Source organism: Aquarana catesbeiana, linkage group LG02 (assembly GCF_042186555.1).
Source record: "Aquarana catesbeiana isolate 2022-GZ linkage group LG02, ASM4218655v1, whole genome shotgun sequence".
Classification (NCBI taxonomy): Eukaryota; Metazoa; Chordata; class Amphibia; order Anura; family Ranidae; genus Aquarana; species Aquarana catesbeiana.
The window spans coordinates 419,501,916-419,524,614 of NC_133325.1; the positions used below are offsets into that span (position 1 = coordinate 419,501,916).

Sequence of the window (22,699 nt, forward strand, 5' to 3'; positions counted from 1 at the left end):
CTCTTTTTACACAGCCACCCTAACAGATGTACTGATGTTTTTAACATATACAGAGTACTGATGATTTTAACATAGCCAGTTAGGTATAAGGGTCAGAGTGATAGCAAGATGTGATACCATGTCTAGAGGCCATATTCCTGCCCATTAGTGCTGTAAGGTACGCATCACAAGTGGCTGTCTGCACCTGCAGCAAAAATGGCCCATTATACCACCGGTCATACCAGAGTATACTACTGTATAAATCCTAAACCCTAGGAAAGATTATAGGGACCATACCACTCCAAATAAAGGGCTCAATGTTACAATCGATATAGCTTTACCTATTCAACTACAATGTTAATACCTCCCAGGAGGAAGAACCCCCCCAAAAAAATACGTAACCCATAAAAAAAATAAAGTACCTTGTAGAGTACACAAGGCTAGTATTAAAAGGTATATTCACACCACAAGAAAACTTAAAGAACCCTCTGCCAGGAGAACCAACACCAAAAAAACACTTGTTTTTTTATTACATATCACATATATAATAGTTTGTGGAATTTCTATGTCCGTATAGCCTGAGAGATTGCATAAAAGATACCCAGGTATGGTCTCAGCGACCAGATATTCTCTCTCTCTAAACCATTTACATACCTGGTGTCTTAACATGCATTAAGACAACCTATTGCTGATTGCACAAGACAATGTAAAGGTCAGGTAAAAGCCTCCTAATTCATACAGCCACATATACAAATAGGGCTAAACTTTAAGCAGGTCATTTGAACAATTAGGTTCCGTTTCTACTAGTTGCGACTCGCCATGCGACCCCGGACACAAAGTCGCATGACAAGTCACAGCCCATAGATTACAACAGCAGCCGTTCCAATCTATGCGACTCAAAGTTTCAGCGACCTAGAAAAGTTTCCTGCACTACACCGATGCAACTCCGACCCAGAGACTAAAGTTGGATCAAAGCTGCACCCAAAGTCACATCAAAGTCGCACTTCAAATCACACGACCTTGGGGTCACAACAATGGAAATGTAGCCTCAGAGAGTCAATATATTATATCGCATAGGAGGCATAAACCACCATGGTGCCAAAAGAATATGACCCAAAAAAACACAAGCATAAAACTTCAATGTTGTGTATTTAGATACATAGAGTTATAACATACTTGGAGAAGTACGAGGAAAGAGTTATTATCCAATACCCAAAACCCAGCAATTCTTATGCAATTAATGTCAATGCCACAAAGCCAACAATTCATATAATCACATGTCATAGATATAGCCTAGTCTCTGGCTACCAATCCATTATACATCTATATGGTGGAACCCAGGGAGCTCTGTGTGATAAAAGTCTAAGCACACAAACTGGAGCGCATAGCAAACACTGTTACCCCATAATAGGTACAGCTTCAGCTCCTAGACATAACCAAATATTTTATCTGGAACAGAAGCAAAAGCGAGTCTCCTTAAACTACATATTTAAACAATGTATATTAACAGCGATTGCTGTACACTTAGCTTGCTTTATATAGCGCACACTAAGGTGGGAGATAGACAAAGCTTCCCAGCTCATAAGTCCAAATCTAGTTATAAATGACACCTTCTGACACCTTTGGATAAGCCGTGAAGTGTGCAACTAAAGCAATCAGAAGGCCAACACCTGCAGGTATTAACGAGTAATCATTAAACCCGGGTTTGTCCATGCAGCCCTTGCATGGAGGTTACGCCCAGGAGCCTGCCAATTGAATGTTGCCGGATCTACATCTAATGTTTCCAGTTCAGCTTAGGAGTGGGTTTTTGGCCAAATCAAAGTACAGAAAGTCCTGATTAAACCACAGCAGACCCCACTAGGCTGTCACCTCCCTTTGCTGAAAACAAATGGTGTAATTGATGGTAAACATGGAGTAAGCAGAGCCCAGCACATGCACAAGCATGGTCTAAATGTAGGAAGGAGTTACCAGGTTGCAGCTTCTGCTGATCTCTGAGTTTGCCAGCACCAGCTCTGCAGATTGCAGGTGTAAGGGCCTCTGCTTTCAAATGACCACACTAATGGTGGACAGAACACAAAGCACATTCACCCTGTGTTTGTAGGAGGAGTGCAAACACCAACAGCAACCAATACCCAAAGAGAGGACATCCTCCTAAGGGTAACCACCTTGTGGCCATCTGACAAAATTATAGCAGGTAGCATGGTGGAACCTGAGTACATGTGCAGCTTTACAGACCAAATGAAATCTGCTGTAATACTCCTGGCAAGATCCAAGGTCCACCTACTGCATCATCCCTCACCTGATCGCGCTCCCTCCCTGGTGTCCATTGATGATGGCACCAGGGAATACTTACACAACCACCCTATAGCTGTCCATTCAGCGGGAGCTGCAGCATAGCAGGCTGCATTCTGTCCTGGCTTACCAACATAGTTCACCTGCCTCAGCAGACAAGCGTCCCTCCCCCCATCGGGAAGTAGTCAGGAGTGTTACAGCACTGGAGCTGGTGTCCAGGCAGTAGATAACCTGTACTTGCAGGCTGTGCATCTGTCCCTTAGGCGGTTTCCCTTTTGCTCCCATCCCTTGTCCTACAGGGAGCTGAAACAAGGTAGTATGAGCCTTTTACAAGGAGAGACAGGGTGCAGACGATCACCCTATGACCAGCAGCCAGCCACCTAGTGAGACCCAAATGAAGCCCCACCACCAGTTGGGAAAAGAGGAATACACACAGCCAGACTCCCCAGACCAGCCCTGCTGGTCTGAGGATAGCACAGAGAAACCACCCAAAACCCCTGGTGCCCCCTACACCAGGGCGTAAGAAAAGAGGAACCCCATTTCTTACGTTAGGGCCAGAGTCTGCAGGTGTCCCAGACCTGCTTCCCTGCATACAGTCTCCTCCCTGGTGACTTACCAGCACAGGACAAAATGGTTTCCACCATCTTCTCTGTAGCCCTGAAAGGTCAAGCAATGAGGATCCTGGGCTAGTGCTGTGGATCGGATGCCTCCCCTCGAACAGTGCATGGAGCTTGCAGCCCCGACCACCTGGTTAGTGTTTGCTACCAATAACATATCTGCCTGCAGCATCAGGACATGATGAGTCCGCACTGTCAACCGGAAGACTCACCCTAGTCAAAATCCCACACTTCCAGTGTACCTGAGCCTACAGGCATCTGCCGACAAGACTCCCATGGAGAGAGGGGGTCTCCTGGAGTAAAAATACAAGACTCCCTTTAAGGGCAGCCTGAACGAGCCCAAGCTACATGCCTCCCCAGGTTCACTGCCCCTGTTTTGGGATGCTGTAGCCGGGAGGCCCATGCCACCTAGCATGAAGGCTTAGATAGAAATAACAAACTTCTTCAGAGATCCTGTCTGGCCGCAGGAAACACATATACTGAGGGGCCATGGCTTATGGGAGGTCTTTTATAATGTGGATCGTGTGTTTCCTGTGCTAGGAGCCTCTCCCTCTTCATAAGCCGACCTGGAAGATGACTGGGAAAAATACTGTTTATTTTTTACAACCTTCCTCAGTTATCTCCATCAAGAGAGATATTAACTCAGATGCGGAGGGTACCTCTTTCTAAAAACAACCAGAAAACATGCTAGTCTCCCCACTGAAGTTTAGCGTTAAATATATTTAAAATAAAAAATAAAATAAGTCGGCCTATTTAAAACGTGTAAAGTTGATGCAATTTTATAACAGTTTTTTTTGTGTGACAGATGTCTTAACAGCCAGTGACATAGACTGATGTTGAAGTTCTCTAGCATTCACATTAGCACCTATCACATATTCTCAGCAAAGCTCCTGTATGCCTGGGGCTACAAAAATGTCCCTTTTGAGATTAACAGTTATAAAGCAATCCAAAACCGATGAACAGTGTGCTTCTATGTTTTGAGGATTGCCGTGCAGTACAGCACTTACGGCAGCTACTTGCAGTTTCAATCCATTTAACATCTAAAAGATGCCAAATGAAGGAAATCTAAAGTATGACTAATCCTGGAATAGAAATTTTAGATTACTACAAGAAGGCATTCAAGACTGGTTGTTATATATAGAACTTGCTGTAAAATGCCAAGGCAAGAGTACTTGAAACATTTCACATCCTTAACTGCAGCTAATAGAAATTAGTCATCCCTAGATTTGAAATAGAGCATTTAAAAACTGTGAAAAATGGCATAATTAAGATTTACATTCACAGCACAGGACACCAGTCACTGGCTTCTCTTTAGCGGTTTATAAATCTGTAGTTATAACTACTGGCTATTTAGCATATTACTGTGTACTAGTGACCTATATGTAGCAGCCGTCTGTTGATAGACAAAAACCCACTCAAATGGTTTATCTTCCAGATATACCAAGCTCATTTCAAATGTAATAAAACAAACACAAAAATAATATTTTGAACTCTTGACCTCTTTTTATAACAAAATAAGTGACCTTTATGGAATTTTACTACACGAAGAAAAATAATTTAACTTGATTAAATGTTCTTTTTGTCATCGTGATCACAAAGTGCAAACTTTTGCCTCAGGACCTCTGAAATGAGATTGATGGGATCATCTTCTTTGTGCAGACATTGGTTTCTATTAGACCTAAAAAAAACAAAACAAGTATTACTTTAAACATAACTAAATGATTCAAATACAGTATAAAATATTCACTGCAATGACAGATGAGTCAATAAGAGTCTTCTTGTACATTTTTTTACTCCAAATTTTTCACAGGACTACTTCCTCACATGATCAATTCATGTGGGTTCAAGTTTAAATAATAAAATGGCTTGTATTTAAACTACTAGCCATATCACCAGGAAATTATTTCCCCAATATTAGACAACTGAACCTAAATAAAAAGGGTTTTTTTTTCCCCAATGCCTGCCAATAGGCAAAACATATGTTGTGTAACGGGTTGACCATCTTGTTTTTACAATCATTGAGAGGTGACCCCATTGAGAACATGAAACTCTGGTTGTTTTACCAATATGTGCCAAGTCTGAGCAAGGCTGCTGATACTTCAGTAATGTGAATAAATGGCTCATAGAATTTACCAATCTCTGCTTGTTTTGATTTTGTGAATATCCTTCAGAATTCCCATCATATCTGCAAAACTGTTGGACTTTGAGAGACAAACGGAGTCTTCATCATCAGACATGTTAGCCTCTATTTGCCGCTGGTGAGTAAATGAAGATTCCATTATTGAGGAAGTGGAATATTCTGACACATCAAGCTCATCCTCCTCAGTAATGTCACTAATTACAAATGATGTGGTTGACTGAAAAGTGGGTGCATAGTCAACAAAAGGGGTACTTGTATCTACGTTGCCAGGTAAAGATTCTGTTGAGCCTGAAGTTCCTGAAAAGACAAGTTGTCAGATATCAGTATCAAGAATAAGATGTTGTGTGTAGCCAGCAACAACTGGCAAAAAAATACCATAGAACTATATTCAAGAGCATTTTCACCTTTAAGCTCCACAACAGGGCCTTTTTGGAAAGTTTAAATTAAAGTGGATGTAAACCCAATTCAAGAAATTTGACCTGGGCACATATCTGCAGTGTTTACTTATCTCTCTCCAAAGCCCTGAGTCTCATGTGTTTCTGTGTTTAATTTCATTGTTATCAGCATAACTTCTGACAAGTTTTCTGAAACAGGAGATAAAAGCAGTCTGAAGTTTGTGTTGTGGGAGGTTGCTATAAGTAGATTAGAAGAGAGCTTGTCCTGTCACAGCACAGCTCTGAAAGCCTTTCCTCCAATCAGCTGTCTCCCAGTGCAAGTCAAAACTAGAGGTCGACTGATATGAGTTTTTCTCTGGCCGATGCTGATATTTAGAAATCGGATCGGCCGATGGCTGATATATGATGACGATTTTTGCGGCCGATATTTTAAGCTGATTTTTCTTTTTTTGGCAGGTGGCACTGGTTGCCACTGGCGATTGGCAGGTGGCACTGGTTGGAACTGGCAGGTTTCACACTGAGCCGATTTGTCAGTTTCAGTTACACTATATGTAACTGAATGCAGAGAGCAGCTGTCAGAATTCAGCGTAATATCGGGGGTGGGCAGGACCCGGGGTGGGCAGGGCCCTGCAGCTATCAAACACCAGCCAATGATTGGGCTGCTTAAGAAAGTCGGCAGAGCCACATACAGGTAGCGGCCCGCCCAGATCCCATCCCATTGGCTGGTGTTTGATATCTGGGTCCTGCCCACCCCCGACATCACGCTGAATTCTGACAGCTCCTCTCTCTGCATTCAGTTGCAAATCAGTTTCACACACTGAGCACAGAGCCGCTCAGGGTGTGAAACTGTCAGTGAAGTGTGGGGAAGAGAGGTAATCGGCTGATTTTTGCAAATATCGGCCGATATATCAGTCGACCTCCAGCCAAAACTACACTAAAGCAGAGTTCAGCCAAAAAAAAAAAAAAAATTAAAAGTCAGCAGCTACAAATACTGCAGCTGCTGACTTTTAATATTAGGACACCTACCTGCCCAAGGTTGCCACGTTGAAGTGAACATCTGTCCCTTGGCTCCCGGGTGGAGGCGCCAGCATCTTCAGTAAGGGATTCAGGAAGTGAAGCCTTGCAGCTTCACAGCCTGGTTCCCTACTGCGCTGCGTGATCTCACTGGTCCCTGCTGTCCTTTGGGACCTGTGTGTCTCCCAGAAGACAGCGGGGGGGGGTTTTGGGGCGGTACAGAGGAGGCGCCGAACATGGCGTAGACTGATGCAGATACTACGGCGATCTATGCCTGGAAGTGGGAGCAAATAGCTGGATTATCCAGGTATTTGCTCCCCCCTGAAAAGGTGCCAAATGTGACACCGGAGGGGGGAATCCAAAAAGCGGAAGTTCCATTTTTGGGTGGAACTCGGCTTTAACTACTACTGGTTCAGCAATGTTAAATCTAAACCCCATTACTGAAGTTTCTACAAGTTTTAAGTCTAGTTAGCGTACAAGTCAAAATTTGCTTTCCATCTTTTGAAAACTGCAGCTTTCATTAAAAATACCACCTGGTAATCCTGCCATGAAGGTTCTTGTTCAGGTATTTCAGATTATGGGGTGACAACATTTTCCTAATTGTACCTCTGTGTGGTCACCCCATAACCTGAAATGCCGGAATAAGAACCTTCATGACAGGATTACCAGGTATTATTTTAATGAAAGCTGCAATTTTAAAAGGATTGAAAGCAACTTTTGACTTGTACATTGCCAAATTACAACTTGTAGAAAACTTCAGTAATGGGGTTTAGCTGTACCATTGCCAAACCAGTAGCTACACATAACTTTAACCATGGCACAAGACATTTATCCTCCACATCAGCTGGATAATTACATACACACACACACACACACACACACACACACTCCAAACCTGAAAAGGAAAATGTCAGTAAAATATTACATTGGGTCTACTAAATTTAATCCTGGCTCCTGAGGATTACTGTAAAGTGTGAAGCTCAACAATACCTGCATTTCCAACAACAATTCTAGCAATTTGAGTTCTTAGGAGGCTCAGCTCGTCTTGCAAGTCTGTAGATCTGTTTAGAGACATGCTTGGTTTTTTCAAAGAAAACATTTTCTCCTCTTTCAGTTTAAGATTGGGGACAGATGAATTTCTATGCATTACTAGAAGTGGGCTTGGTCTCCATTTGTGCTTCAGGGGTCTACTGTCACTCCTACATACAGAGAGAGAAAAAAAAAATAATCTTAGCAAATCCAGTCATAGGTTTATTTAAGGGATTAGTGCACTGTAAAACAAAGTACACTTATCCTTGCCCCCCACTGATGACCCCCACAGACTATGTAACCATCTCCGACCTCAAGACACAGCCCCATAGAAGTCTATGGAGAGGTAATGTACAGGCGTGGTCAGGACAGTGAAGACTTCATTGCTTGATGTAAACAAACAGCAGAGCTGTAGCCATCAGATCCAGGCTAGTATGAATCAATGGAGGGGGTAGAGAGGATAGTTGCACTTTGTTGAAACCCCCTTACTGTGGGATGACGTAACAAATATCACTGGCATGTAAAGAAAATTTACAGCTGCAATAGCAGCCATGAGTCTGCTTACTTTTTAACCACTTCAGCCCCGGAAGATTTTACCCCCTTAATGACCAGAGCATTTTTTGCATCATAACACTGCGTCGCTTTGACAATTGTGCGGTCGTGCGATGCTGGACCCAAACAAAATTGACTTCCTCTTTTTTCCCCACAAATAGAGCTTTCTTTTGTTCTTTTGGTGGTATTTGATCACCTCTGCGGTTTTTATTTTTTGCGCTATAAACAAAAAAAACAAAAAAGACAATTTTGGGGAAAAAAAAAAGCAAGATTTTTTACTTTTTGCTATAATAAATATCCCCCCCCCCCCCCCCCCAAAAAAAAAAATTTTTTTTTTTACATATACACTATATATATATATATATATATATATATAAAAAATTTCTTCCTCAGTTTAGGCCGATATGTATTATTCTTTTTTACCAAAATCGCAATAAGTGTATATTGACTGGTTTAAGTAAAAGTTATAGCGTCAACAAAATAGGGGATAGATTTATGGCATTTTTATTAATAATGACGATGATCTGAGATTTTTAATCGGAACTGCGACATTGCGGCGGACAGATCAGACACTTTTGACACTATTTTGGGACCATTGACATTTATACAGATCAGAGTTAAAAATAGCCACTGATTACTGTATAAATGTCACTGGCAGGGAAGGGGTTAAACACGAGGGGGTGATCAAGGGGTTAAGTGTGTTCCCTCAGCATGTTCTAACTGTAGGGGGGGATGGGCTACCACTGGCACGACAGAGATCCCTGTGAGCAGTAGATCCCTGTCATGTCACTAGGCAGAACAGGGAAATGTTTACAGGCATTTCCCCGTTCTGCATCTCCTCACTGAGATTGCGGGCCGCCGGCGGACATCGAGTCTGCGGGACCCGCTCCTGCGGCAGGCGCGCTGCTGCCAGCATGCTTGCGGCTGCTATCCTGCTTTTGCCAACCGACGTACAGGTATGTCAGTTTGCGCAGGAGTCCCATTCTGCCGAAGTATATCGGCGTGAGCTGGTCAGCAAGCGGTTAAGAAAAGCTTGCTGGCTATATACAAGATGTGATCCGGTGGCTATATAGACACCTCAGCACTTCTGCGGTGCATTTTCATGTGCCCCCCCCCCCCCCCCTCCAGAGGGTCCAACCCCTCAGATGACCTCTGATGTCTCCATTGAGAGTACTTAAAGCCCCCACCCATTCAGATATGCACATGACTGCACAGATGTACAAAAATTATGCCTGCGTATGCACAGTATGATCTAAAAGGAGAAGCTCTCACTTTAGAAATCCGATTACGTTCCAATATCTCCTGATATTATGTGCTTATTTTTTGAATAAATGTTTAAGACACATTTGAAATAGAACACGTCAGTAAAAAAAATAAAAAAAATAAATCATAATTGCTCCAGACCTTTTTCAAACAAGTTAATTTGAATTTAAGTTAAACATAAAAAGAATAATAAATACCTGACTCTAGCATAGGTTTCATCATCATCTGCAGCAATCCATTTAATATCAGCCAAAGTGGGCACAAGAGGTGTATCACTGAAATACAAGTCAGAGGTGCTCGGAATAGCCTACAGAAAGAGACACATACCAAATCAATTAAAAAAACAAAAACAAAAAAAACCCCACTAGAATTATTTTATATCTTTGGGACCACTCCGGATAGAAATATGGAAGATGCCATGGTTAACAAGTGTTAAAGGCACAAACTTCAGGATCACCACACTAACCCTTTTGCTGCCAGGCCCTGGGCTCCATTTTGTGCACTCAGGTGGCCAGACCATTTTTGCAATTTTTCCATTGCTTTTTATTTTTCACTTATAGCTTTAAAAGTTTGTAAAAGACCCCCCCCCCCCCCCCCCCCACCATATATTTTCTGAAAGCACATGATCAGTAGAATAAAAAGAAGGCGCTAATGATTTCTAAAGGTCCCATGATATTTGCGCAAATGTTTATCAAAACAATATTTTTGCTAAAAATCCACTAAAATCGTGATTAGCAGATAAATAAATACAGAGCAAATTTTACAAAAGTCCTACTAAATATAAAAGCCTAACCTGTATTGAGTTAATAAATAACAAATATTTGTAACTTTTAAATTGTGCCTTTTTGCAAAATAGTGAAAATTGAACAGACGCAAAAGTGTAAATATTTTTGAATTTCTCTAAAATGTGAAGGTTTTCATTTTTCCCTTTGTGAAAGACCCCCAAAACCACATTTTCTGAAAGCATATGACCTCTGGAATAAAAAGAAGAAGGTGTTACTGATTTTTTTTAGACCCCACGGTATTTGCGCAAACGTTTACCAATACAATCTTATTCACAAAAAATACACTAAAACCATTATTAGGAGATAAACACACAGCCAATTTTACAAAATTCCTGCTAAATCCCTACTAAATATAAAAGCTTAACCTCTATGGAGTTAACCACTTCAGCCCCGGAAAGATTTACCCCCCTCCTGATGAAGCCCTTTTTTGCAATACGGCACTGTCGCTTTAACTGACAATTGCGTGCAACGTTGTACCCAAACATAATTGACGTCCTTTTTCCCCCACAAATAGAGGTTTCTTTTGGTGGTATTTGATCACCTCTGCGGTTCATTTTTTGTGCTATAAACAAAAAACAAAAAAAAACAAAAAAAAGCGACAATTTTGAAAAAAAAAATAAAAAAAACAATAATTTTTTAGTTTTCGCTATAATAAATATCCCCAAAAAATATATTTAAAAAAAACAAAACAAAATTTCTTCCTCAGTTTAGGCAGATATGTATTCTTCTACATATTTTTGACATTTATACAGCGATCAGTGCTATAAAAAATAGGATTTTTATAACAGCTTACCTGTAAAATCCTTTTCTTGGGAGTACATCATGGGATACAGAGCCTTAAGTAATTACTTAATGGGTTATAGGCCACCTTCAGGTGATGGACACTGATTATACCCAATCCAGGAAGTTCACTCCCTATATAACCCATCCTCCTTCCAGGAGCACATCAGTTTTTGTAGCAATATATTTAAATCCCAAAAAAGAGGGGAGGGACCTCTGTGTACCATGATGTACTCCTAGAAAAGGATTTTTACAGGTAAGCTGTTATAAAAATCCTATTTTCTTTATCGTACATCATGGGACACAGAGCCTTAAGTAATTACTTAATGGGACGTCCCATAGCAATGCTACTTGAGAGGAGGGAGACATAACCCGGAGGGTACCCCCAAACTTGAAGATCTATACTGCTGCCTGCAGCACACTGCGCCCGAAGGCGATATCCTCATACCTCCTTACATCCAGCTGATAACATTTTGTGAATGTATGCACTGAAGACCAAGTTGCGGCCTTACAGATCTGAGCCATGGAGGCCTGATGACGCACTGCCCAAGAAGCACTAACCGCCCTGGTAAAGTGCGCCTTAACTTGAAAAGGGGGAATCTTACCCCTTAAATCATAAGTTTGAATTATCACTTGCTGAATCCACTTAGCGACAGTGGATTTCGACGCTGCCTGTCCTTTCTTAGAACCCTCTGGCAGAATAAATAAGATATCAGTCTTACAAATCTGAGCAGTTGCCTTTAAATAGATTTTCACTGCCCTCAACACATCAAGACAATGTAGTGACTTTTTTCCCTGCAACATGGTTTTGGAAAAAACGATGGCAAGAATATCTTGGTTCAGGTGAAAACCTGAAACCACTTTTGGCAAAAAGTCTGGACAAGGGCGCAACACCACTCTGTCCTCATGACAAATCAAATATGGCTCTTTACAAGAGCGAGCAGCCAATTCCGAAACCCTCCTTGCTGAGGATATAGCAACCAAAAATACCAACTTCCTTGTCAGAAGGACTAGGGGAATATGTTGTATTGGTTCAAACGGCTGTTTTTGTAACACAGACAAAACTAAGTTCAAGTCCCAAGGGTTCAAGGGAGGTTTGTCGGGCAGATTAAACCGCGTCACCCCTTGTACCCTGGACTAAAGAATGAGTAGCAAGTGGTCTTTGACATAAGACCAATAAAGCTGAGACTAAAGCTGGCCATACACTATACAATTTTCCTGTTCAACTTTCCTTTAGATTTACCAAAACCATATAATATGAGGTCAAACCTAAACCCTTTCAATTTGTATGCAATCAGACAGGCCCTTGCACTACATAGTTGAAGGTAAATCTAAAGGAAATTGAATCAGAAAATTGTATAGTGTATGGCCAGCCTTAGCCTTTAATAGTACTCAAGGCCAATTTCATTTATACCCCTAATTGTAGAAAGGCAAGAATTCTGCCTATGATATATCTCTGAGGGTGCCAACCCTTGGATTCACACCAGGAAACATAAGCCCTCCAGACTCTATAATATGTAGTTCTGGAAGCTGGTTTCCTTAGCATTAATCAGGGTAGAGATAACTATTGTCGGACTGAATCCTGAAAGGACAATCCCGTAACCTGAAAGTCCAGGCCTTTAGAGCCAGACGATATGTGGAAAAAAGAAAAGAAAAAAAGACGCGCTGTCTTAAAGTGATAAATAATAGCTGCCAGCACAACAGAAATCTGTGAATATGTGAACAAATGGGAAAGTGGTAAAGTGCAGCGCTAAAAGTGAAGGTGAGGAAAAAGGCTTACCAGACAAGTTGAACCCAACTAGGCATACGCCTGATGAGTCAACAGAGCTTGTGGTGTAACACACATCGGAAACCGTGTATGCTTTTTTTCTTTCCTGGGTGTGTTACACCACAAGCTCTGTTGACTCATCAGGCATATGCCTAATCGGGTTCAACTTGTCTGGTAAGCCCCTTTCCTTTTGGTGGTGGATTATCAACAGACAACTAGTTCACAGATTTATCTTGCAAGTCACTTTATATATTGGAGTCACTTTATGGACTTTCATTCTAATATATATATATGCACTGTTGGTTTATGTAAACATAATCATCATTGTTGTTTGTATATTAGAGTAATATTGTATGTATTTTAGCATTGTTTATGCACTTCAGTAATGGTTTGTTACTAGTTTGATTCCGTCAGGCGAATCTCACTTTCACCTTTACTTTTGGCGCTGCACATTACCATTTTCCCCCTTTAGAGCCAGACGTACTGCCCGAATTTCAAGGATATTGATGGGCAAAGTTCTTTCGGTTCTTGACCACCGTCCCTGGACAGTTGCCTTTTCTAGTACTGCTCCCCAGCCTGAAAGGCTGGCATCCGTCGTTACCACTTTCCAGATAATTGGACTGAAGGATTTTCCTTTCAGCAGATTCTGGTTTAGTAACCACCAAGTGAGGCTTTGGGACACTCTTGTGGACAGCTGCATTGGCAAGTCTAAAGCTTGAATTGTTTTGTTCCAAGCAGACATGATACTGTTTTGCAACAGTCTAGAATGAAACTGGGCATAGGGAACTGCTTAGAATGAAGCCACCATGGTTCCTAGCAACCTCATGCAAAGGCGAATGGAGGGATTGCCATTTGACCTGACCATCCGCACCAGCTCTCTTATGGAGTTGATCTTTGCCTGAGGCAAGAACAACTTTTCCAGGGCCGTGTCTATGATCAGACCCAAGTACTCCAGCCTTTTTAGTGGTATTAAGGAAGATTTCTCTAGGTTGAGAATCCAACCAAAACTTTGCAGATAGTTGGTTGTAGTGCGTACGCTTTGCTCCAAACAAGCCACCGACTGATCTATTAGTAATAGATCATCTAGGTACGCTATGACTGTTATGCTCTGTGCCCTTAACCTGGCTAGAGGTGGGGCCAGCACTTTTGTGAACACCTGGGGTGCTGTAGCTAGCCCGAAGGGCAGGGCTACAAACTGAAAATGCTGCTGTTCTAACTTGAACCGCAGAAACTTTTGTTGAGCGGGAAATATAGGGACATGCATCCCTGATGTCGATTGATGCCAGAAGTTCTCCTCCTGGAAGGATAGAAACTACTGACCTGATCGTCTCCATGCGAAAGGAGCGGATCTTCAGGAACTGATTTAGATTTTTTTAGATCTAGAATGGGTCTGAGATCCTCATTTGGTTTTGGTACCATAAAAAGATTTGAATAAAACCCCAGACCTTGCTCTTTTGTGGGGATCTGTACGATTATCCCTTGAGATATTAATCGGTCTAGTGCCTGAAACAGAGATTGTCTTTTCTCTGGATCTTTGGGAACGCTTGACCTCAGGAAGCGAGACGGTGGAAAGTCCCGAAATTCCAGCTTGTACCCCAGTGTTACCGTGGAGATGACCCACCAATTTCCTCTTTCCAGACTTCTGAAAACTGCAGAAGTCTTCCCCCCACCTTGGTGAGGGGGGTTGCCTCTTCATGATGAGGCTTTAGGATTCTGCTTTGCAGATTTCCAACCCCAGGACTTCTTTGGGGCCTGGGTCTGACCCTGAGATTTTCCTCTAGAGTCTGATGGCAGAGGCTGTCGCCACTGCCTAGAGGCGGAAGCCCCTAGCGCAGGGGAAAGAGCATGTTGCCTGTTTAGATGAAGGGCTTTTATATTTTCTTTTGACTGGCAAAAGAGTACTTTTCCCACTAGAAAGTGTTCGGATATATTTGTCCAAGTCTTCTCCAAATAGTCGCTCCCCATGAAAAGGGAACCCAGGTAGGAGGTTTTTACATGGTGCTTCAGCTGACCAATTTTTTAAACACAGGATTCTACGCATATGCACAAGCATAAGCTTAAGGCGGGATGCCTGGTGAATAGAATCTTTAATGGCATTTATGGCAAAGCATTGAGGAATGAGTACAGCACTGCGCCAGAGATATAACAGAAATGGTTATATAGTAAGCAGCTAAAACACCTCTTAGACACAGGTCGAAATAACTAATAGAAAATATATAGTGTAGCGCTATGTGCATAAATGATATAAAATCTTATAGAAAACTAAACAGTGAACTAGACTCTAGCCATCCCTTAAGGGCCAGACAATAGACTGAATGCTTCAGAATTACATATGAAATAAGTGAATGAAATCAAAAGTATACTGAGTGCTTCAAAATAACATTTGGGATATAGTGATTGTAAAAAAACAGTGATAAAAAACAGTGTAGTGTACATGAACGAGTCATAAATAAGTGACAAATCAACCAAAAGAGTCCATAAACGTTGACAATTGTATTCCTGATGGAAATAGAAAACCACCACCAAGAGTCTCTGAGGATTGGATATTGAGAAATGAAACTCCCAAGCTTCCTTTAAAACAAATTAAAAATAAAAAACTTCTGGCAGATGGATAGATAGAAAACCACAGATGAATGGAGGGTCTAGATAGGTGGCGGGACCATCACCGAAGCATCAAGGGAGGCTTACCGGAAACAGGTGACTTGAAAAGACCAACGTCTTACAAGTCTGAGAAAGCTTAATTAGCCACCAGGACTGGCAGGATGAATCGTCAGGTATGCTCGGCTTCAAATGGGGGGAGGGGTCTCACCACAGCTTCAAACGTCCCCAAACGTTCCAACAGGCCAACCGGATGTTTTAAATACCATGAGAGAAATAAAGCTCACATGGCATGATATCGTTTAAAAAACATCGATTTATTAAAATAGTAAAAGAAACACTCACATGATCGGAGAGGAGATCGTAACACAGCTCAAAAAAGATCAGTCGCGGTAATCGTGAGGGGTCCACCCAACATGTTTCGGCTGACGAGCCTTCATCTGGGGTGATGAAGGCTCGTCAGCCGAAACATGTTGGGTGGACCCCTCACGATTACCGCGACTGATCTTTTTTGAGCTGTGTTACGATCTCCTCTCCGATCATGTGAGTGTTTTTTACTATTTTAATAAATCGATGTTTTTTAAACGATATCATGCCATGTGAGCTTTATTTCTCTCATGGTATTTAAAACATCCGGTTGGCCTGTTGGAACGTTTGGGGACGTTTGAAGCTGTGGTGAGACCCCTCCCCCCATTTGAAGCCGAGCATACCTGACGATTCATCCTGCCAGTCCTGGTGGCTAATTAAGCTTTCTCAGACTTGTAAGACGTTGGTCTTTTCAAGTCACCTGTTTCCGGTAAGCCTCCCTTGATGCTTCGGTGATGGTCCCGCCACCTATCTAGACCCTCCATTCATCTGTGGTTTTCTATCTATCCATCTGCCAGAAGTTTATTTTTAATTTGTTTTAAAGGAAGCTTGGGAGTTTCATTTCTCAATATCCAATCCTCAGAGACTCTTGGTGGTGGTTTTCTATTTCCATCAGGAATACAATTGTCAACGTTTATGGACTCTTTTGGTTGATTTGTCACTTATTTATGACTCGTTCATGTACACTACACTGTTTTTTATCACTGATTTTTAACAATCACTATATCCCAAATGTTATTTTGAAGCACTCAGTATACTTTTGATTTCATTCACTTATTTCCTTGTCAAAAGAAGTTTATTGAGTATACAATGTTATAAAGATACATAAAGTAAGTTTACAAGGATCTATAAAGTAAGCTCATTGTTTTACAGTAGGGTTTATATAGGTAAATATCATGAAATTTCAAATATTAAACATTGGGTTCACGTAAACCTAAATTAAAGATATATATCATTTCCTTAGTTACTTTTGTAGGTATTTAAATGATTTATACCTACTATACATATTGTTTACAAGTAGCGTGTATATAGGTCAAATAAATTCTGATAATAAGCTTTAATCGTAAGGTGGAGAAAAGGAAAGAGAAAGAAGAAAAAGGGTTGAAAGGTAGAGGTATGGTCCACAAGGTTGTCCCGCTCGTCAGTTTATTATTCTTTTTAGTTCTCTTTGAAGCCTTAGAATGGGTGTCTCTGTAAGTCATTTAATCTGTTACCATGGCAACAGGACAGAGTAATTGAAGTTTGACAGGAACTGTTGTTTTATCCAAGGATGCCAAAGTTTTTCAAATTTTGGAATTTGATTTTGATCGATGGCTACCATCTTAGCATGGGACATTGTATTATTCATTCTGTGAATTGTTTCTGCTAGTACCAATGTAGGAGATTTCCATGCCTTGGCCACTGTTTGTTTTGCAGCCGATATTAGTTGGATCATAAGTTTGAATTGAGAGAGTGTTAACCATTCTGGTTTTAGATTAAGTAAAGTTAAATATGGATCTGGTTTTATTATTTTTTAAAATATTTTAGATGCAATCACGAAGACTTCCTTCCAGAAGGTTTGGATTACTGGGCACGTCCACCATATGTGTAAATATGTGCCTATTTCTGGGCATCCTCGAAAACAAAGAGCTGAGGTATTAGGTGAATATTTTGCCACTCTAGCGGGTACAAGGTACCAGCGAGTTAGGACTTTATAATTTGTCTCCAGTGCTAAGATGTTGGGTGAAGATGACTTAGATGTGAGCCATATGTTAGACCAGTCCGTGTCTTCTAAAGTTCGTCCCAGGTCCTCCTCCCACCTCTGAACGTAAGAGGGTCTATTAAGATTTGCTACTCCATATAATTGATTATAAAGTGATGAAATTGTACCTTTAGCAAATGGATCTTTTGTACAGATCGATTCAAAAATGGATAATTGGGATAATGGTGTATCCCCCTTTAGGAATGGTGTATAGAAATTTTTGATTTGGAGATATCTAAATATCTCAGAGTTTGGTAGATCATATTTTTCTCTAAGCGATGGGAATGAAAGGAATGATTTAGATGCTATGAAGTCATTTAGTGTCTGAATGCCTGATGTTGTCCAAGCTTTAAAAGAATTTGGGTAGATCCATGCCGGATAAAAGGCCGGATTTCTGATAAAAGAAAGGAGAGGATTGTGTGGAGATTGTAACTGATATTTGGTTTTTAGTTTATCCCAGAGAGATAAGAAGTGTTTAGTTATGGGATTATGAATTTTAAAGCGGTCTTTAGGATCAAGCCATAATACATTTGATATTAATAGAGGGTCAATTTCTGAAGCCTCTATAAATACCCATAATGGGATTTCCTGTTTTGCATGGTATTTGGACAGACTGGCCAAATGTGCTGCTCTGCAGTAGTTAGTAAAATTAGGGTATCCCAGGCCTCCTTTATTTTTGGGAAGATGTAGTGTGTGTATAGGTATACGTGGTTTAGAAGAGCCCCATATAAACGAAGTTGCTCTTTTTTTGTACTATTCTCAAAAAATAGGAAGGAATTGGAATAGGGAGGACTCTGAATAGATAAAGCAATTTGGGTAGAACAGTCATTTTGATTGCATTAATCTTCCCCATCCAAGATAAAGGAAGTTGCGACCATTGTTTTATTAGATTTGTGATCTGTCTTAATACAGGAGGATAATTGGTTGAGAATAAGTCAGAATGAGATGCTGTTAAATAAATTCCAAGATATGGAATTGATTTTTCTGCCCATGTAAATGGGAGTGCAGCCCTAGCCGGGATCAATTCCATGTTTGTGAGTGAAATATTAAGCACTAGGCATTTCTTAGGATTAATCATAAGGCCGGATAGGGCTGCAAATCCATCAAGAGCTGGTATTAAGTTAGGACCAGAGACCTGTGGTGATGATAGAAAAAGTAATATATCGTCTGCAAATATACATAATTTGTGTGTAATACCTCCTACTTCAATGCCAGTTATAGTTTGGTTTGTTCTGATGTATTGGGCCATGGGTTCGAGTATAAGGGCAAATAATAAGGGAGATAATGGGCAACCCTGTCGGGTACCTCTTTCAATATTAAAGGCTTCAGATTTGTATCCAGCATATTTTATATAGGCTTTGGGTTTATTATATAATGCTTTGATCCATGTTAAAAAGTGGGGTCCAAAACCCCATTTTTGTAATGAATATTGCATATATTGCCAGGATACTGTGTCAAATGCCCTCTTAATATCGAGAGATAGAAAACATAAAGGGATTTTCCGTTTTTTAGCAATATGTGCCAATAACACTGCCCTGCGTATATTATCGCCTGCCTGTCTATTTGGCATGAAGCCTACTTGATCTCTATGTATTAATTTTCCTATAATGCTATTGAGGCGTTTTGCTATTATTTTTGCTAATAATTTAATATCGAGGTTTAACAGAGAGATAGGCCGATAATTCACACAGGAAGTATCATCAGAAAGGGGTTTTGGGATCATACAAACAATTGCCATTAGTGTTTCTTGCCGAAAAGAATGTCCATCTAGAAGTTTGTTAAAAGTTTCAGTGAGAATGGGAGAGAGTATTTCTGAGAATGTTTTATAGTATAAAGCCGAGTAGCCGTCTGGGCCTGGTCTTTTGTTAAGTTTTAGGTCTTTTATGGCGTTAGCAACTTCATCTATAGTTATAGGCTCATCCAAACTGCTTTTTTGATTCTGAGATAACTCAGGTAAGGTTATTTTTGAGAAGAAGGATTCAGCCTCTGTAGGATTAAATTCATTGTTTGTCTTGTATAAAGTTGCGAGATGTGAGTGAAATTTATGGACTATTTTAACTGGATTACAAGTGTAAACATTTTTTGATAATTTCAAACGTATTGGTTTGAAAGATTTGTTAGTTGAATTTAATGCCCGAGCCAAATATGTACCTGGTTTGTTTGTATTCATGTAGAAATTGTGTTTGGAGCGTTTGAGGGATTTATCAACTGACTCAGTGAGAAATAGATCGTATTCCAATCTAGATTTTTCCAGATGAGATTTTGTACTCTGAGATGGATTATCTTGAAATGATATGTAGGCTGCATTAAAATTGAGTTCTAGTTTTTTTGCTAGATTTTTGCGTTCCCGTTTAAATAGTGCCATTTGTCTTTGTATTGTACCACGCAAGACAGGCTTATGAGCTTCCCTCAGTGTTATTGGGGAGATGTCTGTTGTATTATTAATTGATATGTATTCCTTTAAAGCTTGTTCAATGGCCATCTGATGTAGTGGGTGTTTGAGCATTATGTCCGGTAAGTACCACGTTGGGTCATGCGCTTTTGGTATGGCTGAGGCTATAGTAATGTATACTGCATTATGGTCAGACCACGGAATCGGAATTATATCTGATGCAATAATTTCTGGTATCATTCCTATTGTTAGAAAAATATGATCTATTCTGGTGAAGGTTTGATGAAGGTGCGAGAAATAAGTGAATTTCTTTTTCATTGGGTTACTTTCTCTCCATGAATCTACCAGATTGTATTTGGAAAGAAGTTGAGAAAAAGGTAATCTAGAGGTTATTTTGGATGGTGTAAAAGGTGATTTATCTAGAAATGGGAGGAGGACCTGGTTCGAATCCCCACACATTATCACTGTTCCTATTTTGTGTGTATTAATCACTTGTAATATATGTGAGAGGAATGGTGTAGGTTGTTTGTTAGGAGCGTAGTAGGAAATCACCGTGATTGCTGTATCCATTATATAACCCATGAGTATCAGGTATCTACCTTCTGGGTCTTTAATTTCTGATAAGGTGAATGGTGTGGATCGGTGAAATGCAATTAGAGTTCCCCTTTGCTTGGTACAGGCAGAAGCCGTGTAAATTTGTTGATAAAAAGGAGAAATGTATTTTGGAGTAGAATCTTTGGTGAAGTGTGTTTCTTGGAGGCATACTATGTGAGCCTTCTTGTTATGGAAAGTACGGAAGGCTTTGGTCCTTTTTTGAGGGACATTTATTCCCTGAACATTCAGGGAAAGTATATTCAGTGGTGCCATGGCAATAGATCAAATAGTTTTGACTTACTTTTTGTTATGCAGAGCTGACTGCGCAGATCAACCTGTGTGGACTGAAGAGATGAATAGATAGAAAAGAAACCAGTGAATTCTGGAGTAAAGAGTAAACAAAAAACATATGAGATTAGATGATACATTGTATAAATTATTTTTTTGCAAGTAATCACAATTTACCCGTGAAAGAGAATAAATATCTCTCTCAGGGGAATAAGTGCCTTCATCACACTCCCACATAATATGGTTGGGAGAATGAGGAGGGCTAATGGGGGTACACGGATCTTCCGCTTACAGGAGAGAAGTGCTATGTCAAAAGACATCAAAATGATGTTTCATTAATTGGAGTGCAGAATATAGTTTTTGTTGAAATTATTTATTCCAGGGTGGTTGTATATGGTTAGTCTTGCCCTAGGCTAAATAATTCAGTTAGAAAGGTACTGTTAATAACTTTGGTATTGATGAAGATAGTTTGAATTATTTTGGGATTTTAACCCTTTTAGAGTAAACAATTACATATTTTATTCATATGTAACTGTTTAGATATGTTAACTCATAAAATTGAGGTTGTATTGCTTCAGATTAGAATAAACAAAAACATAATTCTAGGAACTAGTTAGGTAATAATATATTTGTTTTAAGAAAAGAAAGAAAAAGCTTCCATTACTTCTGGATTATTGAACATATTTGTCCTAAAAAGTAATAAATCTATTGTTATTACCTGATAATATATAACTGAACAAGAATTTCCTTATTTCACTTATATATTCTAAGGCTATATGAATCAGAAGTAATAAGAAATATAACTGGAATGTAACATGATCCCACACAGTGTGTGACTATCAGAATGCAGTTACATTCAGTTATAAATATAGGTTTTTTATAGAGAACCATCTCTTAGTATAATAAATGAAGAGATATCAGGAATTAGGATGTCAGTCCATTGAATCTTCTTGGTCCATGGATGATGTGGCATAACGGCCTCTTTTGTGAGAATGATGATTCCCATTTTGTTCTGAAATTTTCTGGGTGCTGCCTGAAGGTGAAGATGATGCCATTCTTCTGCGTGTGGGAGTGTTGCTGCTTGTGGGTTCTGTCAGATTTAATTTTAAAAGGGTTTGTTGTAGTTCATCTGCTGATCTGCTTCTGTAAATTGTACCTTGGTAGTTAAATCTGACTGAAAAGGGGAAGCCCCATTGATACATAATGTTGTGGCGTTGCAGTTCCATTAGTTGGGGTTTCATGGATCGTCTTTTAGTAATAGTAAGTTGGGATAGGTCAGCAAAAATTTGATAATTGTGTCCTTGAAAATTAAGTTCCTTTTTTTCTCTTGCAGCAATTAGTATTTGTTCTTTCGTTCTGTAATAATGAAATTTTGTGATTATATCACGTGGGGGTCCATCTTTCTTTTTGGCTGTGAGGGCTCTGTGTACTCTGTCCAGTTCTAAACGTTAAATAGGGATATCTGGCTTTAGTTCTTGTAATAGAGCAGTAATAGTAGATTGCAGGTCTGTCACAGTTTCAGGTATTCCCCTTATGCGCAAGTTTGAACGTCTGGCTCTATTTTCGTAATCTTCGAGCTTAGTTTGAAGTATTAAATTCTCTTTTTTTAATAGTTCCAATTCTGTTATATTTTCTTGGGTTGTAATTTCAATTTCATCCATTTTTATTTCTAAGGCTGCGGTGCGGTTTCCCAGCTCTCTTATTTGTTTGGTTAGGCTATTTGTTATTTGGTCTGAGGTTTGTTTTAAAGCCTTATGAAGCATCTTTTCAAATTGTAATAATATTACTGGGGATACTGAGGAGGCTTGTGGAGAAGTTTGTGAGAGGATTTGTTCTGTATCTGACTCAAATGGAGAGTCTTGCTGTGACATTTTCTGTCTGTGAGAGCGCCCTGATGCTGTATCTTGTGAGGTGACTGGAGCTGCTTCAGCTGCAGTGAGTGCCTGTGAGCTCTTTGTGAGGTGATTTTTATTTCTGCCACGGTTTCCTCCCAGTACCATATTTCCTGCCCAAACTTTCACAGTTTGTTCCCTGGGGCAAAAAGGTTCAAATGGATACCTTTTGAGCCTGCAGGCTCCGCTTTGTCCTTCTCTTCTCTCCTCAGCG

The 22,699-nt window shown here is 40.2% G+C and overlaps 1 protein-coding gene across 1 annotated transcript in view; it reads right to left on the bottom strand.

Annotated features, from left to right (window-relative positions):
* Window positions 1–410: 410 nt before the first annotated feature.
* MTFR1L (mitochondrial fission regulator 1 like) overlaps window positions 411–22,699 on the bottom strand; it is a 53,137-nt gene continuing 30,848 nt past the window's right edge. The window contains exons 3-6 of the mRNA XM_073615452.1: window positions 9,479–9,588; window positions 7,428–7,636; window positions 5,022–5,325; window positions 411–4,566 (exon numbers count right to left, since the gene is read on the bottom strand). Coding sequence (XP_073471553.1) covers window positions 4,455–4,566; window positions 5,022–5,325; window positions 7,428–7,636; window positions 9,479–9,588 — 735 coding nt within the window. The 3' untranslated portion in view covers window positions 411–4,454. The remainder of the gene's footprint in view (window positions 4,567–5,021; window positions 5,326–7,427; window positions 7,637–9,478; window positions 9,589–22,699) is intronic.